The 27221-nt window shown below is 47.0% G+C and overlaps 2 protein-coding genes and 1 long non-coding RNA gene across 11 annotated transcripts in view; 2 read left to right on the forward strand and 1 right to left on the reverse strand.

Annotated features, from left to right (window-relative positions):
- S100PBP (S100P binding protein) overlaps positions 1 to 14890 on the forward strand; it is a 59883-nt gene extending 44993 nt beyond the window's left edge. For 3 of the 4 annotated variants that reach the window (XM_049878651.1, XM_049878649.1, XM_049878650.1), the window contains 2 exons: positions 9934 to 10021; positions 12237 to 14883. In XM_049878651.1, the coding sequence (XP_049734608.1) occupies positions 9934 to 10021; positions 12237 to 12378 (230 nt within the window). In that variant the 3' untranslated portion in view covers positions 12379 to 14883. Of the gene's footprint in view, positions 1 to 9933; positions 10022 to 12236 lie in introns of all 4 variants that reach the window. The other variant, XM_049878652.1, reaches the window with a different exon arrangement.
- On the reverse strand, positions 1 to 26773 carry FNDC5 (fibronectin type III domain containing 5). Of its 6 annotated transcripts, none has more exons than XM_049878657.1 (7): positions 26336 to 26467; positions 24541 to 24656; positions 23921 to 24119; positions 23475 to 23564; positions 21384 to 21517; positions 12653 to 12707; positions 1 to 328 (listed from the first exon to the last, which is right to left on the reverse strand). In XM_049878657.1, the coding sequence occupies exons 1-6, from the start codon at positions 26427 to 26429 to the stop codon at positions 12696 to 12698; spliced, it is 645 nt and encodes a 214-aa protein (XP_049734614.1). In that variant the 5' UTR covers positions 26430 to 26467; the 3' UTR covers positions 1 to 328; positions 12653 to 12695. The 6 variants fall into 6 exon arrangements, with proteins under 6 accessions (XP_049734614.1, XP_049734613.1, XP_049734612.1 ...); XM_049878656.1 differs by lacking the exon at positions 1 to 328 and adding an exon at positions 9093 to 9281; XM_049878655.1 differs by lacking the exons at positions 1 to 328; positions 12653 to 12707 and adding an exon at positions 18908 to 20134.
- The window catches only part of LOC126072857 (uncharacterized), a 2002-nt gene continuing 1507 nt past the window's right edge, over positions 26727 to 27221 (forward strand). Inside the window, exon 1 of the long non-coding RNA XR_007516585.1 lies at positions 26727 to 27007. This is a non-coding gene — a long non-coding RNA (uncharacterized LOC126072857). The remainder of the gene's footprint in view (positions 27008 to 27221) is intronic.

The following is a 27221-nucleotide window of genomic DNA, read 5'->3' on the forward strand; positions in this document are numbered from 1 at the left end:
TGTTTCAAGGCTGACCTCAGTTATTTCCCTTCCCTCAGGGATCACAGTTCCGAGCGGTCTGAAAAGCAGTCTGAAAGCAGTTGTTTCATGTATTTTGCCCAGTTTCTGGTTGCTCACTTTGGATGGTTAAGTCCTGTCAGTCACGGCTGGAAGTGGAAGTCTCTGCGTTAACTTTTACTGAAGACCATAAGCAGCAATGGCTATGTTGGTTCCAATTCTGCATTTGCCTTGACTGTTGAGGACATTCATATAGCACTCATCATTCCCTATATAATATACCACTTCAGAAATGAGATATAATTCCTGTGTCCTTCACATTTTGCCTGGTCTGAAAGGAATATCAAAGTCAAGATTTATATTAGCTTATCACAGCTTTGTTTGCATTGCTTTGTACTTAATCTTTTTTTACTTTTTATCCCTGTTTTATTAATCTATTTATAAAAACACCACGCCCCTGGAGCACAGTTTTTCTTTCCTTCTCTCTCCATTTCCTCCCATCTTAGACATTTTAGATAAACATGAAATAGAGACATTTCAGTTGCTTTAAGTAACTAGGTTTAAGAATTTAGAGAAAAAGAGGAGGAAGGACTAGACTCTCAGCAACATAGCCAGGCCTCACAGTGAAAAGAACCAGCTAGAGAGCCAGACCTCATGCCCCTCAGAAATGGGTGCTTTTGATCCTCGCTCAGGTTTCCTCTGCTGATAACCTCTAATCTTGTCTTCTGCTGTGCTCCTTTAGCTACCTCAAGTGTCTGTTCTCTCCTAAGGCCCTGCCAACGTGCTGTTTTCTCATTACTAAGTCTCACATTCACATTCTAGAGAAGAGAATCCGATTGATTCACTTAATAACCTGTTGGTGCTAGGCCACTTTCTAGATCAGTAGCCAGCTTAGAGAGTTACTGTGCTTCGTTCATGTGCCACACTTGATTAGTAGGGCCATGTGGTACAAAGTATGTGACCTATAAAATTTGTCAGAAGGGCCACTGACGTAGCAGGTGTTCAGCATCATCCATTCTCCTCTTAGCAGTTGATTTTCTTTCAACTTATTAAGGACAGGTACAAAACTGGATTTTCCCCCAAACCAGTCACCTATGTACTTATAGATTAAGGCTTAGATTAATTGCTGATCTTATTCCTCAAATCTTAGGACTCTTTCCTTCTTAATTTCATTATTAGATAAATTTCATTTTTAGTCACAAAACAAAGGACCATTTTCACCAACTTTTAGCCACAACCTAAAATAAACTCCTTGGATTGTTGGGCCAAGAATGCCCATCTGTTGGAGACTATGAAGAAAGAGGAGATTCAAGTGTTTCCATTCTTGTTAGCATCTCTAAATTTGGAGAAAGAAATGGTTGGAGCTACGAGTTAAAATAAGGTTTTTGGATTTTTAGACTTACCTGGGTTTGAATCCTGGCTTCCCCATTTACTAGACGATAGATGAGTGACTTTTCTAAGCTTTAGTTTTCTCAGGCATAAAATGGAGATTATGGTATTTTCCTTATATGATTTTTAGGATTATATGACAGGATACATGCAAAGCAATTAGCAAAGTGCCTGGCATGTAATACCAAAAAAAACAAAAATCAAAGCTTTTGCTATTGAGTCGGCTCTGATTCACAGCAACCCTATATGACACAGTAGAACTGCCCCATAGGGTTTCCAAGGAGCAGCTGGTAAATTCGAACTGCCGACCTTTTGGTTAGCAGCTAGTTCTTCTTAACCACTGTGCCACCAGGGCTCCTGGCATGTAATAGTTCTTCATAAATGTTCGCTCCCACTATTATCTTTAGATCATTAAGTTTTACTGATAATAAGGGTTACTTTAGTCTAGCAGTAAGTTCTTAGTGCTAATAAAAACCAACGTTTCTTGATGCATTAACTGAGACCAATATCCAAGTAATTATTGAGCCCTTGTATGCTTACTCAAAAGGAGCCCTAGTTGCGCAAACAGTTAAGCACTCAACTATGAACCGAAAGGTTGGCAGTTAGAGCCCACCTAGCAGATCTGTGGAGAAAGATGTGGTGATCTGCTCCCAAAGAGATTATCAAAAAACCAAACCCATTGCCACGGAGTCTATTCCAACTCTTAGTGACCCTATAGGACAGAGTAGAACTGCCCATAGGGTTTCCAAGTCTGTTTCTTTACGGAAGCAGACTGCCACATCTTTCTCCCATGGGGCGACTGGTGGGTTCAAACCACTGACCTTTTGGTTGGCAGCCTAGCACTTAACCACTGTGCCGTCAGGGCTCCTTCTGATAAAGATTACAGCCTAGAAAACGCAATGGAGCAGTTCTACTCTGTCATGTGGTATAGCTATGAGTCTATATAGACGTAGTGGCACCTAACAATAACAACATGCTTACTCAGTACTTCCTAGGAGCCACTGGGTATACAAGACACGTGTTGCAATGTGATTCCCGCCTCATAATCCCATCTATGAAATGTTGGTCTCTGATACTGGCAGATCGGGCACTTAGCAGTGGCTGTCGCCAAGTCGGCCTTGGTGAGTGAAAATTTTATGTTGTTGAGCCCATGTATAACTGCTATCCCTGCCACCATAACCGCTTTGTTCATGAGCCCATTGGGTAATGACAGGAGTGGCTGGGGGAAAAAGATGACAGGTTTCCATGGAACACGTCAGCCTATCCACTTGATTGTTAAAGTCCTCCTTTGCCGCGGTCACCTTTTTTTTTTTAATTGTGCTTTAAGTGAAAGTTTACAACTCAAGTCAGTCTCTCATACAAAAACATATACACATATTGTTCTATGACCCTAGTTGCTCTCCCTACAATGTGACAGCACACTCCTTCTCACCACCCTGTATTTCCCATGTCCATTCAGCCTGCTCCTGCCCCCTCTGCCGTCTCATCTCTCCTCCAGACGGGAGCTACCCACATAGTCCCGTGTGTCTACTTGAGCTAAGAAGGACACTCCTCACCAGTATCATTTTATGTCTTGTAGTCCAGTCTAATCTTTGTCTGTAGAGTTGGCTTCGGGCATGGTTTTAGTTTTGGGCCAACAGAGAGTTCAGGGGCCATGACCTCTGGGATCCCTCTAGTCTCAGTCAGACCATTAAGCCTGGTCTTTTTACTAGAATTTGAGGTCCGCATCCCACTTTTCTCCTGCACCATCAGAGATTCTCTGTTGTGTTCCTGTCAGGGCAGTCATTGTTAGCAGCTGGGCACCATCTAGTTCTTCTGGTCTCAGGCTGATGGAGTCTCTGGTTTATGTGGCCCTTTCTTTCTCTTGGGCTGATATTTTCCTTGTGTCTTTGGTGTTCTTCATTCTCCTTTGCCCCAGGTGGGTTGAGACCAATTGATGCATCTTAGATGGCCACTTGCTAGCTTTTAAGACCCCAGATGCCACTCACCCAAGTGGGATGCAGAACGTTTTCTTAGTACACTTTGTTATGCCAATTGCCAAGGTTACCTTTTGGTGAGCATTCACATGAGACACAAATATCTTTCAGAGAGGTCTATCCACGTAGCTCTTCTCCATACCTCCTTGTCACCAGTTTTCTAGTTATATTCCTTCCAAGTCCTTGACCATCCAGCCAAACCATTGGCCATGGCCCATGAATGAGTACACAGTTGCACATCTGTCCATTTCTCCTTCCAGTCAAGGTGAACAGCCAGGTACACTGCTTGAAGTTCTGCACATTGGAAGGATTTTCCTTCTCCACTGTCTTTGAGGGAGGTCCCAGAAAGGGGCTGCAGTGCTGCCACTGTCCACTTTTGAGTAGTGCCTGCATATCACACAGAGCCATCAGTAAACCAGGCATGAGTTTTCTCTTCCTCAGTCAACTGATCATAAGGAACTCCCCATGGGGCCATAGGTGTAGACTGGGAGAGGGAAGGTAATGTGACAAGAGTGGGAACCATAGGCATTTGGGCTACATCCTGATGTAACTTATGTCTCAGGTCCTACTTGAGCCCGATCTCGTGTATACCACTTCCGTTTAGTGATTGAGTGCTGTTGTGCTTTATGACTTTGTGGGTCAGACAACATCTACTTCATGATGGGCAGCTCAGGCCACGTGATGACCTGGTGGCCAATTATAAAAATGGCATGGCAGGGGTGTCTGACTTCCTCACCTAACTTCACAAGGGGGATGGAGAATCAAGATCAACAGTCCAAGGCTGATTGCTACAAAGCAGAGGTCAGACATACTTCCTCTCACCAACCCCTTTTACCAGTTCTGACACCAACTGTAGCTCCCACAGCACTCTTAACTTCTCGGCTGAGTTCAGTAATTCATTGCAATGGCCACACAGAACTCACAGACCATACCTATAGTTATGGGATTTATTAGTCGATTCCGACTTATAGCGGCCCTATAGGACAGAGTAGAACTGCCTCATAGGGTTTCCAAGGAGCAGCTGGTGGATTTGAACTCTAACCTTTTGGTTAGCAGCCAAGCGCTTAACCACTGTCCCACCAAGGCGCTATTAGGGAAGTATCAGGTTACAATTCAGGTTCAGGGACACTCAGAATATAGTTCTTCAATCTAGACAGTCTCTTCTCAGCGGTGCTTGTAGGCAGGGCTCTCTCTGGCCCTTGGCCTCTGCTCTATTCCGGCAAGTGTTGCAAAGCTCTTTTAGCTCTGCTGATAAGTGCCCAGAGGCACCCCACTCTGCCAGGAAGCATCAGGCAAAGGCACTCAGCTTTAGCTCTGTGGGTTCACAAACCCAGCTCCACCAAGTGCCCAGAGGCATCCAACTCTGCCAGCAAACCTCCCGCCTGAAGGCACTCAGCTTTCTTGCTCCATGGGCCAGACCTCATCCTGCCTGTCTCATGGTTCTGCTGCCAACATTTCTCTGTTGTTGTTTCTTGCCATCTTTCATGTTACAGCTCTCTCTCTCTCTCTCTCAGTTTCCTGATTCCAGGAGCTTCTCAGCACAGGGATCCTGGATCCAAAAGACGTGCTCCACTCTTGGCTGTTCTTTCTTGGGGGCGACATCCTGGCCTCCCACCTCTGGGGTGGCTCATTTTAAACTTAAACAAAGCTAACCTTTCCTTTTGTTAGGGTTCCATATACCTTATTTGCATAGTCCCACTAAATCATTGTGTGTGAGTCACAAAGAATATGGCCAAACCAAAAACCCAGTGCCATTGAGTCGATTCTGACTCATAGCGACCCTATAGAACAGAGTAGAACTGCCCCATAGAGTTGCCAAGGAGCGCCTGGTGGATTCAAACTGCCCACCCTTTGGTTAGCAGCCGTAGCACTTAACCACTACACCACCAGGGTTTCCAGAATATGGCCAGAAGGGCCATATTAAGCAATTCATTGCACTGCACCCATGGTTAAGTGTTCAATTGCTACTAATGCTCAGTAACAAGCCAAAATCTGTTTCTCAAAAGGAGAGTAGTTATCTGCAGAGGATGGTAGGGCTATGCTCCAAAATCCTAAGGGTCTGCTCTGTGATTCACCAATAGGAGCCTGCCACAGACTCCAAACAGCATCTCTATCTGCCACTGACACTTCAGGCACCATTGGATCAGCCAGATCATATGGCCTTAGTGGCAGAGTAGCTTGCACATACCAGCCTGGACCTATTGCAGAGCCTTCTCTTGTTGTGGGCCGCACTCAAAACTAGCAGCATTTTGAGTCACTTGATAAATAGGCCAGAGTAACACACCCAGATGAGAGATGTGTTGCCTCCAAAATCCAAAGAGGCCCACTAGGCATTGTACCTCCTTTTTAGTTGTAGGAGGGGTCAGGTGAAATAATTATCCTTCACTTTAAAAGGAATATCTCAACATGCCCCATACCACTAGACCCCTAGAAATTTCACTGAGGTGGAAGGTGCCTGAATTTTTCTCAGGTTAATTTCCCACCTCCTAGCATGCAAATGTCTTACCAATAAATCTAGAGTCATTCATACTTCTTTACTAGGTCCAATCAGCATAAATGTCATCAGTGTAATGGACCAGTGTGATGTCTTGTGGAAGGGAAAGGCAATCAGGGTCCCTGTGGACTGAATTATGACATAAGGCTGGCGAGTTGATATACCTCTGGGGTAGGACAGTGAAGGTGTATTGCTGGCCTTGCCAGCTAAAGGCAAACAGCTCCTGGTAATCATTCAAAATCAAGAAAAAGGCATTGGCCAGAACAATAGCTGCATACCAGATACCAGGAGATATATTAATTTGCTCAAACAATGAAACCACATCTGGACAGCAGCTGCAATTAGAGTCACCACCTGGTTAAGTTTATGAAAATCTACTACCATTCTCCAAGATCCATCTGTTTTCTGCACAGGCCAAATAAGCGAGTTGAATGGGGACCCTTCAAGTCCTTGATGGTGGCAGTAAACTCTGCAATCCCTCCAGGAATGTGGTATTGCTTTTGGTTTATGATTTTCCTGGATAGGGGCAGTAATGGCTTCCAGTTGGCCTCTCCTACCATAATAGCCCTTACTGTATATATCAGGGATCTGATGTGGGGGTTCTGCCAGTTGCTGAGTATGTCTGTTCCAATTATGCATTTTGGAACTGGGGGAATCACTACAAGATGCGTTTGGGGACTCACTGGACCCACTGTGAGAGGGACCTGAGCTAAGAGTCCATTATTAACCAGATCTCCATACACCCCCACTCTGAGTAGTGAGCCACAGTGACATTTTGAGTCTCTTGGAATTAGTGTCAGTTCAGAGCCAGTGTCCAGTAACCCCTGAAAAGTCTGATTATCTCCTTTCCCAAGTGAGCAGTCACTCTCATAAATTGCTGTAGATCCCTTTGAGGGGAAGGCTAGGAGAAAGATCAACAGTATAAATTTTGGGCAGTGTAGTGGGCTCCTTCCTCAAGGGGACTAGGCCTTCCCTTCATTCAATGGGTTGTGGATCTGTAAACTGACTTATGTCTGGGGATTGATTGAGGGGTCATGACTCTCTATTATGGTGATTCCAGTTAGACTGCCATTCACTTGACCTAGAATTCTTCTGCTTCTACAGATCAAGTAATATTTAGTACATTTCCTATCTGTTTCACTCTTAGGAACACCATGACTCAGAAGCCAATACCATAAGTCCATATGAGTCATACTATTCTGATTATTGCTTCTACTCTGCTGTCCATTACAGTAACCATGCCAACATTGTCTTTGTCAGTTGAGTACTGCTACTTGGCCTCTACCACCTTGTGGTCCGATCAGCACCATTGTAGTTAGTGTTAATTCAGTTAGGGGAATTCCCATTGTCACATCTGACTTACATATAATAGCAATCACAGCATTTCTTCAGGGATGCCAAGGCTCCCTTCAAAAATTTGTTCCTTACCATTGTGGTAAAAGATGTGTCCTCTTGGCATTCCAGGTGTGAGTCTGTGGATGTAACGTGATAAATCCACTCTGTCTTAGCTTTTTGGTGCTGCTATAACAGAAATACCCCAAGTGGATGGCTTCAACAAACAGAAGTTTATTCTCTCATAGTCTAGTAGGCTAGAAGTCCAAATTCAGGGCGTCAGCTGCAAGGGAAGGCTTTCTTTTCTCTGTCAGCTCTGGAGCAAAGTCCTTGTCATCAGTCTTCTTCTAGACTAGGAGCTTCTCAACCCAGAGACCCTGGGTCCAAAGGACACACTATTCTCCTGGGTCTTGTTTCTTGGCGATACGAAGCCCCTGTCTCTCTACTCCTCTTTTATATCTCAAAAGAGGTTGACTTAAGACACAATCTAATCTTATAGATTAAGTCCTGACTCATTAACATAAATGCCTCTAATCCTGCCTCATTAACATCATAGAGGTAGAAATTACAACACGGAGAAAAATCTCACGATGACAAAATGGTGGATAATCACACAATACAGGGAATGGCCTAGCCAAGGTGACAGATATTTTTGTGGGCACAGTTCAATCCATGACACACTCTAACATGCCAATTTCATTAAGTGTTTGGATTCCATCTTCTACAGTACACCAAGGCAGGTCTAGTACTTCAACTTGATTTAGCGTAGGCCACCACCATACCCATGCTTCAGCAAACCAGCCAAATAAACTATTAGATCCTTTCCTAATCTCTCGAGCTGAAACACTGAATGAAGAATCTGTGCTTAGTGGGCCCATATCAATAAACTCAGACTTTATGTTCCTTGCACCATTATCCCACACCCTTAATGGCCATTCCCACACATATTCCCCAGATTTCTGTTTGTACATATTAGAAAAGTCAGTTCTGTTGGAGTATAGCGTACCTCCTCCTGGGCCACATTTTGTATTTCATCTTTTGGGCTCATTGGGACTTAAGCCTAGTTATAGGTCTACAAGCAAAAATGAGTGGTAGGGGTGGGTCCTGGGAACATTCAGCAGTGTCTTATAAGGCATCTATCTCAGGCAGTGTCCCAGGCAATATCTCAGACAAAGACTCTTCAGGCACAGCTGGGTTAATCTCATCAGATGGAAGGGTGAGGAGGGATAATGGTTTTACTAGGGTGGTGGCTTAGTAGACAAAGATGGAGTGATCTCTTCAGGTAGGAGCAAGAAGGCTGGTTCTGTTGGCAAGAGTGATTCAGTGGAATTTAGGGACTCTGTCCCCAACTTCTTGATTATCTGCCCATATGTCCCCATTCCAAGTTTCAGAATCCGTTTCTTCCCAGTCAATGCCCTCGCTTTAATTTCAGACACCATTCGAGGTTGGGAATTCAAGTGATGTTGTAATTTAATCACTCTTATGATAAGACTCTGGGTTTGGTTTTTAGCAATATCAGCTCTCTTATTACAAGAAATAAGGCTTTCTTTTAGGGCACATGTGGCAACTTTCATGTCTTTTATGTGGTGCTTGAACTTTGACTCTGAAGCCCTGAGCTCATCTCTTTCTTTTATCACCTTGTCTAGGGAAAGTAGGACCAACCAACCAGCTTCCATATACTTCTCACTTGGACAAAATTGTAGAAGAGTATCAAACATGAAATCACCCAGATCCTGTTTCTCACCAATACTTGATTTATTGGTGGTGATATTTTGTGTGTTAATATTGCCACCTTATGCCATGGATCAGCAGTACCCTCTTTACTACTAGAGGCAGTCATCAGTGCCTTTTAGACTAGTCGAACTTGAGAACCAATTTAGAAAACTCATTCCTAAAATTTTGTTTTTCTAGAACCACTCTCGGTACCAAATGTCTTAGGCTGGGTTTTCTAGAGAAGCAAAACCAGTGAAGCATATAGAGAGAGAGAGAGATTTATCTTAAGAAAATGGCTCACGTGGTTGTAGAAGCTGGTGAGTCCCAAGTTCGTGGGTCAGGTGTCAGGCTGGAGGCTGCTCCTGACGTAGCTGCAGGGGCTGAGAGACCAAAGATCAGCAGGTCAGATGGCAGCCCGCTGGTTCACAGGCTGTGGAGGCTAACAAATCCCTAGATTGGTTGGCAATATGGTAGGCTGCTGGCTCAAGTCCCAAGAACTGAAGGTCAGATGATGATGAGCCAGATGCAGGATCCAGAGCAAGCGAGCTTGCCATAACATCTGTGTACATATATATATATATAGAATGTAGGCCACACCTCCAAGGAAACTCCCCTTCCAACTGATGGGCTGCTTATATCAGATCACAAAATGGGGGATGACTACATCATTACCTAACTTCCGAATTACATCATTACGTAACTTCCAAACTACATCATAACTGCCAAACCACTGAGAATCATGGCCCAGCCAAACTGACATACAACCTTAACCATCACAACCATATACCCAGAGACAGGAAAATCCCTCAGACATTGTAGGAACTAAATGTTGAATGAACGAATTGTGGCTGCCTTTATTACTTCATCATCATCCCTGAGCAGGCTCCCTCTCTGGCTTGTAGTTTTTGCCCTTGACTGCTTGTGATCATCCTGAGTAGATTGTATTGGGACCAGTGCCTGTTTTCTCTTTCCCTGAAAGCACATGGTAGTTGACTGAGTTGCTCCCTAACCACTAATGCTTCTGTATCACAGGTGCCTTGGGGGAGCTACATGCCTTGATGGACCAAGTGCATCACACGCAGAACCAAAAATGGCAGCATCCTTCCGACCTCACCATGCGGTGAGTAGGTGATTAGAAGAAGGAAGAAAAGGGTAGAATTTGCTGTAGGAGGGATGTGGTGGGGAGTCAGGATTGTAACTGTCATTTAATTTTAGAGGTGGAAGGAGAAGCAATACAGTATAATGGAATAAGAATTGGACTGAAATTCAGGAAACCTGGGTTCTCAGACTAGCCTTGCCATTTTTAAGTAGCTATGCGGTTTTGATTGGTCCTCGCAACAGTAAAATGAAGATGTTGGACAAATTAATGTCAGAGAACCTTTCTAGTTTTCAAATCTGCATTCTTAAAGCAGTGTGGTTTTATAGATCTATTTAGTTACTTTCATCCAGTTACTCAGAAACTTTGGAGTCATCCTTGACTCCTTTTTCTCTCACCTCATATTTAGTCCATCAGCAAATCCTATGGACTACATGTAAAAATATCCAGAACCTGACCATTTCTCATCATTTTCACTTGGATTATTGCAGTAGTCTCCTAAATGGTCTTCCTGCTTCTTCTATTCTCAACTCAGCAGCCAAAGAGATCCTTTTAAAGCATTAAGTCAGATTCAATCACTCCATTGCTCAGAAATTTCCAGTGGTTTTGCAGCTCACATCTTCCCATCTTCATGATCCCCTACAAGGGCCTACATGCTTTGGCCTAGGCTGACATGGTAGCTCACCTATCTCATCTCAGTACTCTTACCCTTGCTCATTCTGCTTTACTCACACTGGCTTCCTTCCTGTTTTTCAAACATGTCAGACATGCTCCCACCTCAGGGTCTTTACACTCATTGTTTCCTCTATAATTGCCAAAATGAAAGCAATTCTCAGAAAGGCAGTGTAAGGGTTATTAGGTAAATTCTGGAATCAAGTGTGATTTCAAGTCTAAGGTCTTCTACACTATCTAATATATGACCTTGGGCAAGTTATTTAACCTGTATCTCAGTTTCCTTACCTACAAGGAGCTAATGAGAGTACTTTCCCGTAGGATTGTTAGTAGCATTAAATGAGATGAGATGTGTAAAGAATTCAGCACGTACTTGCATATAAGGCTAGATAAATATCAGGTAGTGTTACAATTATTTTCAACCCTGGATGCTCCTTATAATCAATCACCTGTGGAGATTTCTAAAAATACAGATGTCCATACCCTGATTCCAGAGATTCTAAATTCATTACGTCTTGGGGGAGGGATGGCTCAAGAATCCATATCTTTAAAAAGCTTCTCTCCCCAAAACTATGGTCCGCAGATGCACTGTTAATACAGAACTGAAACCATTCCTGAAGCCCACTCTTCAAATATTAGACATGACTGTAAAACAAAAAATAATAAACGTGAGGAATGTGCTTCTTAGTTCAATCAGATACACAAGACCAAATGGGGAGCTCCTGTCCAAAAGTAGGATAAGAAGGCAGGAAGGGACAGGAACTGGTCAAACGGACACAGGGAACCCGGGGTGGAAGGAGGGAGTGTGCTGTCACACTGGGGGATTGCAACGAATGTCACAAAACAATATGTGTATAAATTTTTGAATGAGAAATTAACTTGAGCTGTAAACTTTAACCTAAAGCACAATTTTAAAAAACCCTTCTCAGGAACAGCTGGAATTGAGAATGGGTTCAATTTATTTTAGAGGGTCCTACTCAGAATCCCAGCCCAGCATGTGACTAAAGGAGACTCTCAAGAAACTTTTCTTTGAGGCTGTGCTATTAATTGTTCAGTCTTTAAACTTGCAGTGTGATACTCACATGACGACTTATCTTCTCTGGGAATTTTATTCTAATTTTAACTGCTGTGTCCTAACCAACCTTGAGCTGTGTCAGACAATGAGGTCCTGTTGAAGGTGCAGGTCTATTGCAAGAAATGAAGGATCCTGCTCTAAATGTTTTTTTTTTGGAGGGGGGGTGCTTTTTTCCCTGCTTACACATTATTATACATTGTAATTACACCTTAGGCTTACTTAGAACATTGTATATATGGCACATATCATCATATTACCTATATGGGAATTTGGTGGCTTTGGATTTGGAAGGAAATAGCACTTACAATGTGGCTTTCACATAAATAAATGGTATAAAATTTCTAAAATGATGAGAATTGAAGTAAAAAAATTAATATCAGATTTCTAAAAATAACAATATTCTTAAAATGTGCAGGCCTTGTCTGTGTGCAGGCAACCATTCCATCTGAAACCCTCAACTTTCCTGTTTTTATTTTCCCTCTCTCCTGATAGAAACTACGCCCGGTTCCGACAGAAATCTCTGCAAAGATACAGTCTGACTCAGTGGGTTGACAGGAACATGGGAAGCCATCATCGGTTCCAGCATCTCCCAGATTTCCCAAACAGTCCCTTTGTCTCATCCCATCAGCAGTGAAGGTCCCTCCCCAGGGTCCTTTCCAGAGCAGCATCTCATTTTCTTTTGTGCTTTGTAGATTTTGAATTTTATTTTTCACAAGATTCTTATTTAAAGAACTTTCTACCTTTTGGACATAATTGCTGACTTGAATTTTGTTTGTATGCAGTCCCTCCTGTTTTATGTTTTTTTAAGCAGTGTTCATATAGTTTTTATTTTTTATTTAAATAGAAGATGGCTGCCTCATGAAAGCCAGCATTAAGCCAAAACACTTGGGCTGAAGTAAAACACCCACCTCTGTGCAGATGTGAAGCCTACTCTGGTGCCAAAAGAAGTCATCATTCAGTCTCCTGCAAGGAAGAGATTATTTATTAGGCCACAAGCTCATGTTAACTATAGCTGATGATTTATGAACTAACAGGTCACTTTTAACGACAGCTCTTACTTTTTCATTTGAATCTCTGAATGCCTGTCGGTATTTTAAAGTAGGCTGGAGTAGGACAAAAAGTCTGTTGAGAGAACAAATTTAAAGTATAAATCCTTTCCTCTCCTTTCTGTACTTACTTACTGCCTTTATTTTGTGACTTTTTTTCATTCTTCATTAAACTTATTTTGCACAATAGTGTTTACAAATCTTACACATCTTAACTATGACAGAAAACTGCTGACTAACCCTTGTTGATTGCCTTGTGGTCTTGTGATTCAGCTCGTCTCTTCTGCCCTTCTTAAAGGATTTTCCTTTTCCCCTGTGACAACCCAACTCCTGTATGCTGTTAGACATGGAATGCCTCTTCAGAACAGTCAGCCTCCCTGCTTTCTTTATTAAAGAGCTGCCCCTCCCCCCACCAGGCCCCAGACTCTTGACTCTAGGACAGGCCAAGAAAGCCAGTGCCAGTGAGCTGTCAGTTGGTCTTCAGTTTGCTCTGCTGAACCCCAGCTTCAAGTTTAGCTTGATGGATTAGTCAGTGAGAGACACTGGAGGGGCACTCTTTTGTCTCCATTGTTCATTAACAAGAGGTGCCTTTAGACCTTGGGCATTATCATCTCATTTGGTCAAGTCCTTGATGCAGTTTCACTTAACTGCTAAAGTAGGTCTGATAGAGTTGTAATGAAGCCTCTGCACAAAAGCGTGACTTGATCTTAAGGTTTGGTATTCTAACCGAAGTTGACAGTCTTTGTGCAGCCATCTTAATGGGTGTCTTAAGAGCTTGTTATTCTCTCGTTACAGAAAGCTCTAGACTTCTTTTTGGGAAGCTTTGCAGTCTGGCATTCGTGCTGTTGTTGTTCACTCTGTGAAGGTTGTACATAGTTGCTGTAGCGCACATTCTGATGTTGGACTAGTTGCCTTTGTCTGGTTCTGTTGTCTTATCAACTCCGTCTTTCTTTGTATGTAAGTAACCCACCTAAAACTTCCTGCCCTATTTGGGAAAAGCTTGGTCGTTCAGGCCTCCAATAAAACTTGGATGACTGTCCCTAAGAAGTGTTTACTGTTTTTATCCAATTGAGGATTCTCTTTTCTTTGGACATTTGGTTTGGATTCTGGGACCAAAACGTAAAGGAAAAGTTACATTCAGGCAGGGGCAGGAGTCAAAATCTATTATTTCAATTGGTATTTACAGTGTCAGTCAGCCATAAATTAGTCTGATGGAGTGAGACATTCCAAACCTCCACCTTTGGAACCACAGCTTAATTAAAAGTAGCTGGAATAGCTAGCATTGCAGCTGTCTGGTTGTCTATTTCTTAGTCTGAGGAGATGCCCTCAGATAACTCAAGGAGTGAAGGGACAGCAGTTTGCTTCAGTAGAAGTCCAAGGCTCACATTCCGGCCCTCCTGGTACAGGATGGTTTAAGACTGAATGTGTAATGGGAGCTTCGCCTTTGCCAAATCCAATGAGTGACGGGTTAACTAGAAAATGTGACAATCACATTTCCTCTCTGCTCAAATAATTCTGTTTTTCCAAAGCTTTAGCAGCTTAATTAAATCTGTTGGACTGGGGGAGGAGAGAACTGTTCTCTAGCGGTTAACATGGTATTCTTTAAGAAGAAAAACAAACCCAAAGAAATCTCGTTATCTGGCATGTTCACATTAAAGATGGAAGTGGGTAGAATCTGGAGTTTTAATCTCTTTTCAGAGCTGTATATCTCTTGTGTTTGGTGTTGGCCTCTAAGGCTAGTATTCAGGTGGAATTCTTACTGTGTTTTTTTTTTTTTTAAATAGGGGTTATTATAGGCATTTAACTGCCTAGCTTTCTTCATCCATGAAGACGCTCACCACAGGGGTCTTGACAAAGCAGAGCAAAAATGTGCTGTTTACATAGCTTACTTTTAAGTGAGGAGCCTGAAATAACCTGTAGCTCTGCATCTAAGGCAGGCCCTGATTTACTTGAGTTGTTGTCAGGATCAATTATGAAACTGAAGTTTGGTGCCTCCTCTTTATCATGTGTTTCCCCCCTCCCCCCCTTGTAGCAGTTATGTTTAATGTCATTAAAAGAAATAAAAGTTCTTGTCAGTGATATATGTACTGTGGCTGTCTGTTTCGGGCTCTGAAGGAGGGCTCTGCCTTCCTCCTTTGCATACGTACGTTAGTCAGGTATGAGAGGGGGGCGGCAGTTGGTTGAACGGGGTACTGGGGAGGTGAGGGTGCTTGCTCCCTTTTTTTTGAGGGTAAATTACAGCGTTGAGAAAGGCGTTCTGGCAGTTACAAAATGTTGGAATTGATTGGGATTTGCAGCTACATATGGTGCATGTCAGGAGCTTGACACGGGGAGCCTGAAATATCACTGTGCCGCTGTTTTTGCAGTGGGGGCAGGTGGCTTGGCCCAGATCAGGCAGGCACCGCCTTGCATTCCTTCCGGTGGCTGCATGGTGAAGGGCCGACCTCCTGTCTCTGCCTCTCCAGAGCTAGCACTGAAGAAGCCAAGCCATCCTGGGTCATTCTCCCTCTGAAGGGCATGTGAGAAACCAGAATTGATAGTACACAATTGGTTATTTTTTTACCCAATTTTTCCAGAAACTAACTGCTCCTAGAACCAGGTGTAAAGGTTGGATGAGTGTAGGTAGATGTGAGAGACACAGAATTCCTTAGATCCCTTATGTGAACCTAGGCTTCTTAGACTTACTCCTAGGAGCAGGGATGAAAAAAAAAAAAAACCAAACCTGTTGCCCTTGACTCTGACTCAGTGACCCTATAGGACAGAGTAGAACAGCCCCATATGGTTTCCAAGGAGCTGCTGGTGGATTTGAACTGCCGAACTTTTGGTTAGCAGCTGAGCTCTTTACCACTGTGCCACCAGGGCTCCAAGGGAAGGCAGTAATAGCTTGTCACCAATGTTAGCCAATGCTTTTAAAATCTCAGTTCGTGCTGAGAAAGTAAGTAGCAAAATGTTTGGACAGGGTCTCTAGCCTGCTGTACTATAAGCTTTGTTTAGAAAGTATATTTTACAGTCTGGGCAAAAGGCTCAGACTTGCTAAGTGCTCAGCTATTTGATATCTTAGTCTGATGAACTTTTGACCTATACATGTCCATTTTGTTCCTGTCAGGTATAGATGATCCTTTGTCCAGTAATTTGTCGTTTCCTTTTTAGTCATGTGTTACTACAGTAGGCATCAACTGTTTCAGAGACCAGGCTGAATTCTCTGAAGTGCTGGTGTCCTTTACCCTCAGTTTGTTTTATGTTACAGAAAAGTGAGGAGGAAAGGAGAAATGGACCTTCTCTGAGAGGAATGGGCTCATTCTCTAACCAGCCGGTTTTGAGCTTTTTTAGAAGGAATAAAACCCAACCACCTAAAAACTAAAAAGCAGAACTCCCTGCTTTTCTTAGTGTCGTCCTGGTTTTCTGAGAGAAAACAGAATGATTCCTAAGCTGATTCCAGGCTGTGCTTGCTTTGTATGCCAGAGCACCTGTCAGGAAAAAAATTTCCACTTGTCACAGGAAGTATCAGCTGGTCCAGTGGTGGGATCCGCCCCACCTGTTCTCCCCCATGACAACTGGAATACACCACAGACAGAATAGCTAACTCTCCCCTTGGAGATGGGGGTGGAAATGTAATCTTCTGGACACCCTTTAAAGCCTAAGTGATAGTCCTAAAATGTTGTATCGCTAAGGAACTATTTCTTCAATTTAGCTTTGAACAACATTTGAAGATTTTCCATTGATAGAAACAATTTGTTCTTGAAGGCAACTGTTTTTTTCTTTTTAATGAATACGGCATTTATCTAAATGTGCCCTATCTTATGCCAAAAAGAGGTAAATTTACAGGCAGGATACTGCACCCCCAAAAGCTTTGACCAAGTGTATTGCTGCATTCTTCTCCAGCAGGTGTTTGAGGATAAGCTACAAACTGATTGCTCTTGGAAAAAATGGCTTTATTCAGTGCAATAACATCTTAGCTGCCCACCACTCTGTGGAACTCCTGGCCCTGGTGACCTGGGTGGGACTAAAAGGATAAGACCATCCTAATGAGCCTGGAGGAGGAGCCCAGGTGGCACAATAGTTAAGAACTTGACTGCTAACCAAAAGGTCGGTGGTTCAAATCCACCATCCACTCCTTGGAAACCCTTTGGGGCAATTCTACTCTGTCCTGTAGGGTCACTAGGAGTCCGAAGCGACTTGACGGCACATAACAACAACGAGCCTGGGGCAGTAGATGAATATTCTCCTCGATGGTCTTTCACTTTAGTTCCTGCCTAGAAATTATTACTCTACTACAGAGCTTCTCAACCTGGGTACTCGCGACATTTGGAGCCAGATAATTCTTTGTCATGGGGTGGGGTACTGTTCTATGCATTGTAAGATGTTTAGCAGTATAGTTGCCCTGTACCCACTAGATTCTTGGAAGCTACTTCTTATAAGCAGAATCCAAAAACTGTCAAATAGGTTTAAAGAGGGTGAGAAGTAGAAATCTGAAACATCAAGTGAATGGGGTGGTAAAATGTTACATGTATCTTTAAAGGGTTGAATTAAAAACACCCGTTGCCGTTGATTCTGACTCATAGCGACCCTATGGGAGATAGAAGAACGGCCCCATGTGGTTTCCAAGAGCTGCTGGTGGATTCAAACTGCACGTTTTGGCTAGCGGCCGAGCTCTTAACCACTGCACCACCAGGGCTCCACATGGCTGAATTAGAGATCTTAAAAGTAGATTCTGGAGGAATCCTGTGCTGAAAAGCTAGGGGTTGAGGGGATAGCAGGAGGAGAAAATGACTCCTGTCTCACAGAAACACTTGCCAGTCTCCTTGTCCCCTCAGACCCTGGGGTTTTCCTCTTATTGCCATGAGGAAGTCCCCTGGCTCCTACTCTTAAGAAGTGGATGGGGTCTGGGAATCCTCCATTCTAACCACTGTTTTTGGCAGTCAAGGAAACGAGTGTCCGCCCTCAGAGAAATAACTTGCCTAAGGTATCAGGTGATTACTAGGGCTAGTCTCTTGCCTCTTAGTCTAGCATTCCTCCCTCAGACGTGCTGGGGTCTGGAAGTCCGCTCTTCTGGTCTCAAAGATCTTGCCTGTGCCCTTCCCTAGTTGTGAGAGATGTCTGCAGATCTGAGCAAGTGAGAAGACCACATTCCAAGTCCTAGCTGTAGGTTTCTACTCTGCAACTGTAGCTGATTGAAGAAAAGCTCAATTGTGTAGAACTTGGGGGCTTAGGAAAGCAATTAGAGGAAACAAGAGTTTATCTAAGCCAGGAGTGTTAGTCCCTCCTCTACCCTCACACCCTTTAAGATGTACTGCATGATGAAGGCAGGAAACGCCCGTTAGCAGAGCTTCCTGAAACCCACTGAGCTTTCTATACTTGATGCGACTCGGCTTCTCTATCATTTGGCGCTAGACAGCCACAGGGGGCTGGGAAGGACCTCGCTGAGGTTTGGCTTAGCGTTCTGTGTACTAACCGATTTCCCACTTTCCACCCAGCCTCTAAGAAGACCTCTGGCTTTCCCTTTGCTCTCAGACCCTTCCAGAACAGCGTATCCTGGGCCACCCTCACCTGGGGTTTTCTCTCCAAGCTCTTCTGGCTTTGGAGAGGAATGTTCGAGGTGCCCCATTTACTGGTTTGCTCATTGGTTAATGGCATCATTACTCCACCTTTCAGCCTGCTGTTAGGATCCTAATGATGTTCCTTTAACAGGCCAGAACAGCACGCTGTGAATACTGAACTACAGGAAGCAGCTTCTGCAGTTCCTCCTCACTTCCCTCCTCACCCTGGAGAGAAAAAAAAACTGCATTCCTTTGGCCAGGGAAAGCACCCAACCCCAGCCAAAGGGGAAAACCCTTTATTTTAAAAGCTGAGCACCAGCCTGCAAACCTATGCAGGGAGGCAGCCCAAGCTTGGTTTGGGGGGGTCCTCAGCAAGAGGATGATGGAGCAGCTATTTTCTCCTCCTACACGTGCTCCCCATCTGCTAGAGATTTCCCTTCCAACTCCAGCTTGGCTGGCAGGCATGTCCCTAAGAAACTGCAGGCCAAAATGGAGAGAGAGAACTGACTCCCTCCTCCACACATCCTGACTTGCTGCCAATTGCCAGAAAAAGAGGGCAACATTTGGGCATTTACCAGAAGACAAGGATGTGCCTTTTCATTTGTCTTTTTATTTTACATTTAAAAAGTGGTTATTGCTCTAACTGGGTCAGAGGTAAGGACCTCTCCCCTAAGGAGCCTTGGCCTTACAGCCCCATTCGACAGGGATGGAAGTCACAAGACAATGGAGTAGAGCCTCATGCCCTCCCATGAGGAAGCCCTTAATATTGCTGACATCTACCCTCTGCCCCGTCTCTCCTCCCGCCCTGTGCTCCCACACTCGGGCACAGCAGAGTGGTGGCCGACCCAGCCATGAGAGCTCTGGTAGACCGGAAGGGGCGGTCATCAGTGATGGCTTTCAGCTCTCCGGTTTGGGGGCCATTTCTCTTATCATCCAGTTCAACAGACATTTGCCGAGCGCCTACTGTGTGCCAGGCTTGTGCTAGGCGCGGCCCTCCCACACTCCATCCCCCATCACTGTCCACCAATGGAAGATGCAGAGGTCCATCTCTTCCCACGCAGGCAAGCGGCAGCTGGAACTCATCAGTCCTAGGGAAGAGTCTGCCTTCCCTTCTCAAGCACCATTTTTTTTTTTTTAACCAGAAAGGGGCAGTGGAGAGAGAGAACTGCCGTCTCACACTACTCAGGCTCTAAGGAAGGACATGAGGACCCTGGGTAGCTTTCACGGAACCCTGGATGAGATGGCAAGATATGGAGACCCCAGAGGCCGAGAGTGATAGCCAGGGCTGTTCTGCCTCTGTGTGGTGAATGGCTCAGGCCTGCCTTCCAGCAGCTTCCACTCCAGAATGGGTGGCTTCACAGCCCCAGGATGCTGGATGTGGACATACCTTTTCAGTTGTCCACGTCAGCACTGCCGAAACTCTAAGAGACATTTCCTAAAGAAATGGGGCCAATACCTCCCATTTCTCTTTCCTACTTCTTCTTAAGACCCTGGCCTAATGATCTTACAATGAAAGGGCCAAAGAAGACAGAGAATACAAGCAGCCAGCTCAGTCCTTACAGGAACCCCTCTGCCCTCTGGAGTGGAGCCTCCGATTTTGTTTTCCAAAAGATAACATCTTACGCTCGAAAAATTGTGCATCAACCAGAAGTCCTTGATGGCTGGACCCAGAAAAGGCTCGATGGCAGCAGCCCTGACCATGCAAGGCAGGCAGCCCCACGGCTTTGCTGACGTTCCTTGGTCTGAAAGACGCAGCTGGAGCCGTCAGTCTAGATGCTTGTCATCTCCCAGGAGCTTGGTGCATTTTCTGAAAGAGGAAGCCAGGCCAGGAGCGGCAAGGAGGCAAAAAGCTGTGTCTCGTGCAGCTCTGCCTCTTCTGGAATGGGGCCAGGCTTAGGCTTTTAGTTTTGTGGCTTGTTTAATTTTTTTGCAGGATTTGGGTTTTTAGTTCAGCCTCCTTTACCAGACGAGGCCAGGGGAAGAGGGAGAACTGTGCAGCTAGCTGTGTCTCCTCCCTGGCTTGCAGTCCTCCCTCTCCCTGTGCCCCTGAACCTGGGGACCAGCAGAGAAGAAAAATGAAATCCTTCTCCCTGCAGACAGCCAGTCACGCTTGGATGATGTTCACCGAGGCCTTGTTTGGAAACTGAGAGGAAAAAAAATGAGAGAAGCAGCCAGGGCTAATTGGAATAGACTTCTTGCAAGGTTGGAAATAGGGAGAGGACAGAAGGAAGTGAGCAGCAGGGCTGCGGCCTGATGGCCAAGCTCTTGTCCCTCATGGGAGGAAAGAGTAGCCCTGCCTGGACGTCTTATCTCGCTGCCTTCTCAAACCCAGCCTTCAGCCTCACTCAGCTGAATGGCTAAGACTGGGTACTGGCCCATGGCCCCTGGCACCCCAGTCAGGCCCCAGTAGAGCCATCCCCCCGGCTGGTTCTCCATCCTGCAGATCTGCCTCTGAGCACAGCCTCAGCTACTGACATTGTTGAGGTGCTTCTGGAGATGGAGGTTAATAAGAGGCTTCAGGAAAATGCCAGAAAGAGAGAAGTCAAGAGAGAGGACAGTAAGCCAGAGGGCACAAGGAGATGGAGGGAGGAGGAGATGCAGAGAAGGCCAGATGCTTGTTGAATAATCATCGTCAGAACCGTGAGATCCTCTCACATTCTCTACTGACTTTCTTCTGAGCTGCTCAGAGCGAGTACTGAAAAGGTTTTCATATCTGTTTTATAGAAGAGGAAAGTACAGAGAGATAAAGCACCGGTCCAAGGTCACACAGCACAGCAGGAACAGAAATGAGCCCAGAACCCCTACCCCTGCTTTCCCACACCAGCCAAGAGTTCTACCCTCTCTACTTGCTATCTTTTTTTTTTTTTTATCCACCTCTGGCACCCTGCAAAAGGAAAGAATCCAAAATCAATTTGCAGTGTCTCCTGTGTCACACAGGCAGAGGCCAACCTTGGCTCTGTCTGGCTGCAGCAATACCAGGCCCTGAGCTGACCCCTTCTGTAGTCCAGGGACGACCAGTGCACGAGCCATGGGCCTGTCACCCTTGCCGCCCTCACCTTGCTGCGGAGAAGACCCCCGCCCTGGTGCTCTGGTGTGCTGGTTTCTGATGCACTCTTGGCTTTTTCCTTGCTATTGTTGGGTTCATTGTCTTTGATGATGTCATACTGGCGGCAGAAGAGGGCGATGACACCTGGGGGGCACAAGGAGGAGTAGTCAGTGGGCAGAGCCTAAGTCCTTGTCCAGACAGACTCATTCCCACCAGCATTAGCTGGGCGCCTGCTAGGTACCAGGCTCCAGGTGCTCTCTCACCTGCACTACTGTGACAGTCTTCCTCTGAACTCTGGCTCCGGGGTCCACCTGTCCCCTTCTCAGCCACCCCTTCACTGCTGCTGGGCTGATCTTCCCACAACCTGCCGATCATGTCTCCTCCCTCCCCTTCTTTTATGAAACCTCTGACAGCTCCCCTTTTGCTTCAGGGGAAAACAGAAACAATAACAACATTTGTTGAGCATACGCCAGGCCCTGTGCTATGCACTGACACAGTCCATCTCAATCCTACAGCAACCCCAACAGGGCACCTGGTGGTGTCACCCCAGCTACAAGCGAGGACACTGATGCACAGTTTACATAATTTACTCAAGGTCACACAGTGGTGGAGCTGGGATGTGACCTCCAGGGCCTGCCCTCTTGCTGAATTTTTATTTTTATTAAAATATTAATACATGTACCTAATATATTTTGAAAATCAGGTAGTATTAAGGTAACTCCAACTCTTCTGTGTTTCTCCCATTTTTTACTTTTATACCTCTAAACACTTATATTCCTATTCCTTGACTGGTCTATCTTACACATTATCTGTTAACTTCCAACCATGGTAGATAAAGCCTTCTAACGACTCCCTACTTCCCCTTCCCATTACCCTAACAGAGTTACATCACAATTTGGGGTTAATTCACTATGTTTATATTGTTAAGATTATATAAATACTGTCTAGTAATGTATCTTAAGCAAACCTCCTCTCTGTTTTTCCTGCCTTTTCCAAGTGCCTGCTTTCCTATGTGCCTAAGTAATAATGTTTCCCAAACGCTTCTACAAGAGAGCCTGGCCTCTCAGCCACCGTGCTCATAAAGCTTCAGCACGGTTTTCAAATCGCTCAGAACTGATCCCAGTCTACTTCACAGCCTGCCTCCCACCGCTCCTCCACTTTCTACCTTCTTTCTTAGGGTGCAGCTGCACTGAGCCAGACTGAGCTTAGTCTGTTCCTTGAACACACCATGCCCAGAATGTTCTTCCTCTTTCCGTTGCTGGTAAGCTCTTCTTCATCCTGCAAAGCTCAGTTCCCACGTTACTTGCTGTGTTTTTCCTGATTTCCACTCCTAGCCCCCAAATTAACGGCACTCATCACACTGAAGTATAGTTACATATGGGCCTGGCTTCCCCCAGACTGAGTTCCTACAAGCACAGGCCTCTTCTTAAGTCATGATTGTAGCCCTATAGCCTGGAAGGACAGGTGCTCGGTAAATGCTGGTTGTTGAGTACAAAGATGAATGAAACTTGATCTTTATCCTCAGAGAGCTCACAGGCCAGTGGGAAAAGAGAGAGACACAAGACCAACTAACTTACATAAGTGCTAAAGAGGGAGGCAGGCCGTGTATAGTGGGAACGCAGAGCAGAAGGGCCATCCTAATGGAGGGATCTCAAGAAGATGCATGGAGGCTGTATCATTAGAGCTGGGTAGTTTAGGAGAATGTCCCGAGCCTGAGGGCAGGCAAATGACTTCCCCTGAGCTGCCCAGGCCTGAAGTCCCTTGAGGCACAGCAACCCAGAAGAGGAAGGAGAGGCTGTGGCCTTGGCCGGAAGGTAAAGGGGTTGGGCATGTATCCACTCCCAGAAGCTGGGACCACTTCTGAGGGAAGGGAAGCACAAGTACTCATATAATACTATAAGGCAGCTATCAATATGCTCTTTTTTTGGGGGGTGGGGGGCAGATGAGAGAAGGGATCAAGTCTTGTCCCCAGAGCTGTTCCAGGCAGGACTTAGAGGCTTCTGATCTCTTCTCCCAGAGATCTCCAAGCACCTTACCCTTTGTTTCTGTAAGAGAAGGGACCCGAGGCTAAGCGAAGAAGAGTTTGGAGGCCCAGACTCACCCGCCCACATGAACAGGACCACCACGATGATGAGCACCTCGCCCGTCCGCAGCTGTTGGTTCCTCCCCATTTCCTTCATGGTCACCTCATCTGTGGGGACAGAAAGTAGGTCTTTGGCTCCTTCCCTCCCCCAGCCACTCCAGGGCCAAGCCCAAGCACTTTTAAGATAATAAGTGCTCATTTCTATAGGTGCCCACACATCCAATGATCTAAGAACACACTGATGACTACTTGGGGTGGCTGTGGTAAGACTTAATCCAAAGTTGTAAGTTTATATACCCATTGTCCTGGGGGACTAGAGCGAACCTCTTCTCTCTCAGGCACTGATTTACTTGGCTGGGGAGCGAGGGGGGAGATGGGCGCTAATGCTTTCCTCAAGCCATCCATGCTCTGGCCCTGACCACCCTCATCCCATCTTCTCCCTTCCTAACAATGCAGGGACCTGCCTTTGTTCTTGGAGGCCATCTTCTCAGCCTCGCGTGGGGTCTTAAAGAGCACTGGCTCGCTAGCCGGGCTCTGGCCCTGGATGGAGATGGCTTGCACGTGCACAATGTACTCGGTGTCCTCCTCCAGGTCCCAGAGGGCACAGGAGCGGGTGGTGGTGTTCACCTCCTGGATGAAGCGCAGCATCCGCACGTCCTTCTTCTGCAAAGGCAAAGCCAGGCCCACAGTTTATAGTGCCCAGTCACCAACCCGTGGTCTGCCCATCCTCCAGCAGTCATAGTACGCTCATGCTACCATGCTAAATCCTTTACATACAAAATCCTAACCATCCCATCATTTCATTATCTCCATTTGACAGAGAAGGAAACCCTCTGAAAGTTGGGGAAGTCGTCCAAGGCCCACTGGTCCTGAATTCAAGTCTACCTGTCTGAGATCAAAACCGTGGTCTTAATTCCTATGTTCTGAGCAAAAGTTCCTGAACCCTCCCTTACTGATTCCCTTCTGTAGACCCAACTTCAAGCCATATGTGCAACTTTCTACCCTTCTCTCTTGTTCCTCATTCCTTTTTCCTTTCTATTTCTATCTTGATGTGTTCTTCCCTCCCGGGGACCTTGAGGTTTACCTGCTGAGAGATGGCAAATCCGATGACAACCTCATCCTCCAGGACATCCCAGCTCACCACTGCCGAGTTGGCCTTGAGGTGCCTGACCGTGACATTCACTGGTGCTGAGAGGCTTTCTGGGGAGCGGGAGGCACCTGAGCCTGAGCACCCTCTGTTGTGAGGCCCAGGCCCACTGCCTCATGAGGTAGGGTGGACAAAAAGGAACCTGGGGAAGGCCATGGAGTGGGGGAAGGAAGAAACTAAGGGCTCATATGGGGTCTGGGACATGGGTATGGGTCTCAGTTCCTTAGTGGGTTGATGAGCCAAGCCTGAGTTCCCAGGCTCCTTGTGTCCCAGTGGATGCCCATACTGGCCACAAGGTGGCCCCACCAAGGGTCCAAGGCTAAAACTGATGGGCCTGGGTCAGGGCCTGATTTAATGAAGGGTCAGTAAGAGGTGGGGGACAGGTATAGGGGAGGCATAGGTGACTGGGGGTGCAGGAATTAAAGGTGAGTCTGATGAAAAGCAGCCAAAAGGACTCCCAGTTCAGTGCTCGTTCTACAAAACTACACTCTCAAGTGAGTCACCTTGAGGGAAGGAGAAAGACCCAGAAGTAGGGAAGAGCCAGGTTGGGGTGAGCCCCAGGATGGGAGTGAGGAGCAATAGAGGAACCCCCCAGGAGTGTGGTGATCCAGGCAGAATGAACCCTGGGGAAGGGTCTGCATGAGCCTCTTCTCCAGATGCCACCAGCCCCAAGAGGTAGAGCTGGATGAGGAGGAGGCAGGGGAAGATGCGGTCACTCCGAGCAGGACCCCTCAGTGGAGTCAAGAGGACAGGGTAGGGCCTTCAGGATGGAGAAGAGAGTGGAAAAGGATCAGTAGAGAGGGCAGTTAGAGGGAGAGTGATGAAGGGAGGTCAGGAAGGGAGAACCTCCTACGAGAGGGGCAGGGGAGTCACACAAGCCTCTATGTCCCCCAAAGGGTAGGAGCTGCAAGGGGAAGGCCTAGGCCTGAGCAGCACCCCCTCACCCCACCAGGTGAGTGGACCCAAGGCCTGAGGGGCTGGGCCCGGGGGAGCAGAGCCAGACATAGAGATGACAGAGACAGAGGGACACAGACAGGTGGAAGCAGACAAAGAACCACAGAAGAGACAGGTGGAGTATCAGAGACAGACAAAGAAGGAAACAGAAAGACAGAGAGCGCTGAGCCATGGAAAGATAGGTAGAGAAGAGAGAGACTGGACACAGGGAGAGCTCCCGGAGGATGGGGCCAGGCCCATGGGGCAGGCCAGACACTGACTGCACCCACCTAGCGCCCACCTGGGGAGCCAGTCCCCATTCCCCTCACACATGCTCAGGCACACTGGGATCCCAGCCTGCTCCAGCTCTGTCCTGCAGAGTTGGCCTGCAGAGCTTTGAGAGGTCTTTGGGGACAGGGGAGGAAGGGGGGAGGGGGAATGTCCTCAGCTGCTCCCTGGACCAGAGAAGAGACCTAGCGGACCCGGGGCAAAAGCCTAGGGTCAGGGGGATGGGATTAGGGGTTTGGGGACCACAGACCCAAGAAAACCTAGGGCTGAGATGATGGGAAGGGACTTGGGGGTTGAAGGACGGAACTAGGGTCAAGAAGGTGGGTAAGAGGCTAGGGGTTTGGGTTAGGAAACAGTGAGTGGGGTAAGACTGGGTCCCCAGGGGAGCGGAGAAGGGAACTGCCGACTCTCTAGGTGGCTGGCGCCAGAGAGGAGGCTGCCCCGCGCCCCGCGCGCCCGCCGCCCCCCGCGCGCGGCCCGCCCACAGCCCCCTGTTCCCGGGCCCCCTTACCCGCCTGCACCAGCGCGAAGCAGACGCAGCCCAGCCACAGGCGGAGCGCGGCGCGGGCGCGGGGCGGCCAGGCATACGGCAGCCCGGGGCGCATGGCGGCTCCTCCGGCCGGCCGGCCCGGGGCGGCGCAGGGGGACGCGGCTCTGGCGCCCGGCGGCCGCTCGCGCTCGAGCTCCGGCCCGCGGCCCGCCCGGCCCGGCCACCCTGCGCCGCCCCGCGCCGCCTGCATGTCGGCTCCGCGGACAGCAACTCCCGCGCGGCGGCGGCGGCGGCGGCGGCCGAGTCCACGTCGGGCGCCTGGGGGGCGGGGCGCCCCCGCTGCGGGTAGAGGCGCAGGGGCGGGGTGAGGGGCGGAGGGCGCCCCGCTCCTGCCCTTACCGTCCGCGGTCAGGACCCGAAGGGGCTTCACGGACCGGCGGCTCCCAGCCTCTTGCCTGCGCGGGAGCCCAAGCGGGGTTCTCTGAGCCCCCACCATGGTCAGTGTCAACCTCCCAACCCCTCTCTCGTCTTCAGATCTGCGTCCCCGTACACACAGCCCTGACCCGGCCCTCCATCTCTGCCCTTTCCCGGGTGAAAAGGAGATACTCATCTGTGCCCACACTCCACCCTCGGCCTGGGGGTCCCCACCGCTCACTCTACCTCAGACCCGAGGCCTTGCTGGCTGGAGCAGGAGTAAGTAAAGGGGAGTTTACCATAGTATGGATAAGGTGACTCTTGGGTGCTCAGTAGGTGCTCAATCACTGTTTACCACAGGGCTGAGAAGAGGATGCCGTGACTCACTGGAGGGGCTAGTTCACTGGCCTCAGGCCAATCCTTTCCCTTCTTTGGGTCTTTTTTTTATCCATAATGAGAGTAATAGTGAGCACCTACTAGGTGCCAGATACTG

Source organism: Elephas maximus, chromosome 3, assembly GCF_024166365.1.
Source record: "Elephas maximus indicus isolate mEleMax1 chromosome 3, mEleMax1 primary haplotype, whole genome shotgun sequence".
Lineage (NCBI taxonomy): Eukaryota > Metazoa > Chordata > Mammalia > Proboscidea > Elephantidae > Elephas > Elephas maximus.

Coding starts and splice junctions, on each gene's coding strand:
- FNDC5 (XM_049878653.1), bottom strand. CDS start 26,429: ATGCGCCCCGGGCTGCCGTATGCCTGGCCGCCCCGCGCCCGCGCCGCG. Junction 24,657..26,335: donor CTTCGCGCTGGTGCAGGCGG/GTAAGGGGGCCC, acceptor CCCGCTCCCCAG/AAAGCCTCTCAGCACCAGTG. Junction 21,518..23,474: donor GGTCCTGTTCATGTGGGCGG/GTGAGTCTGGGC, acceptor TGTGCCCCCCAG/GTGTCATCGCCCTCTTCTGC.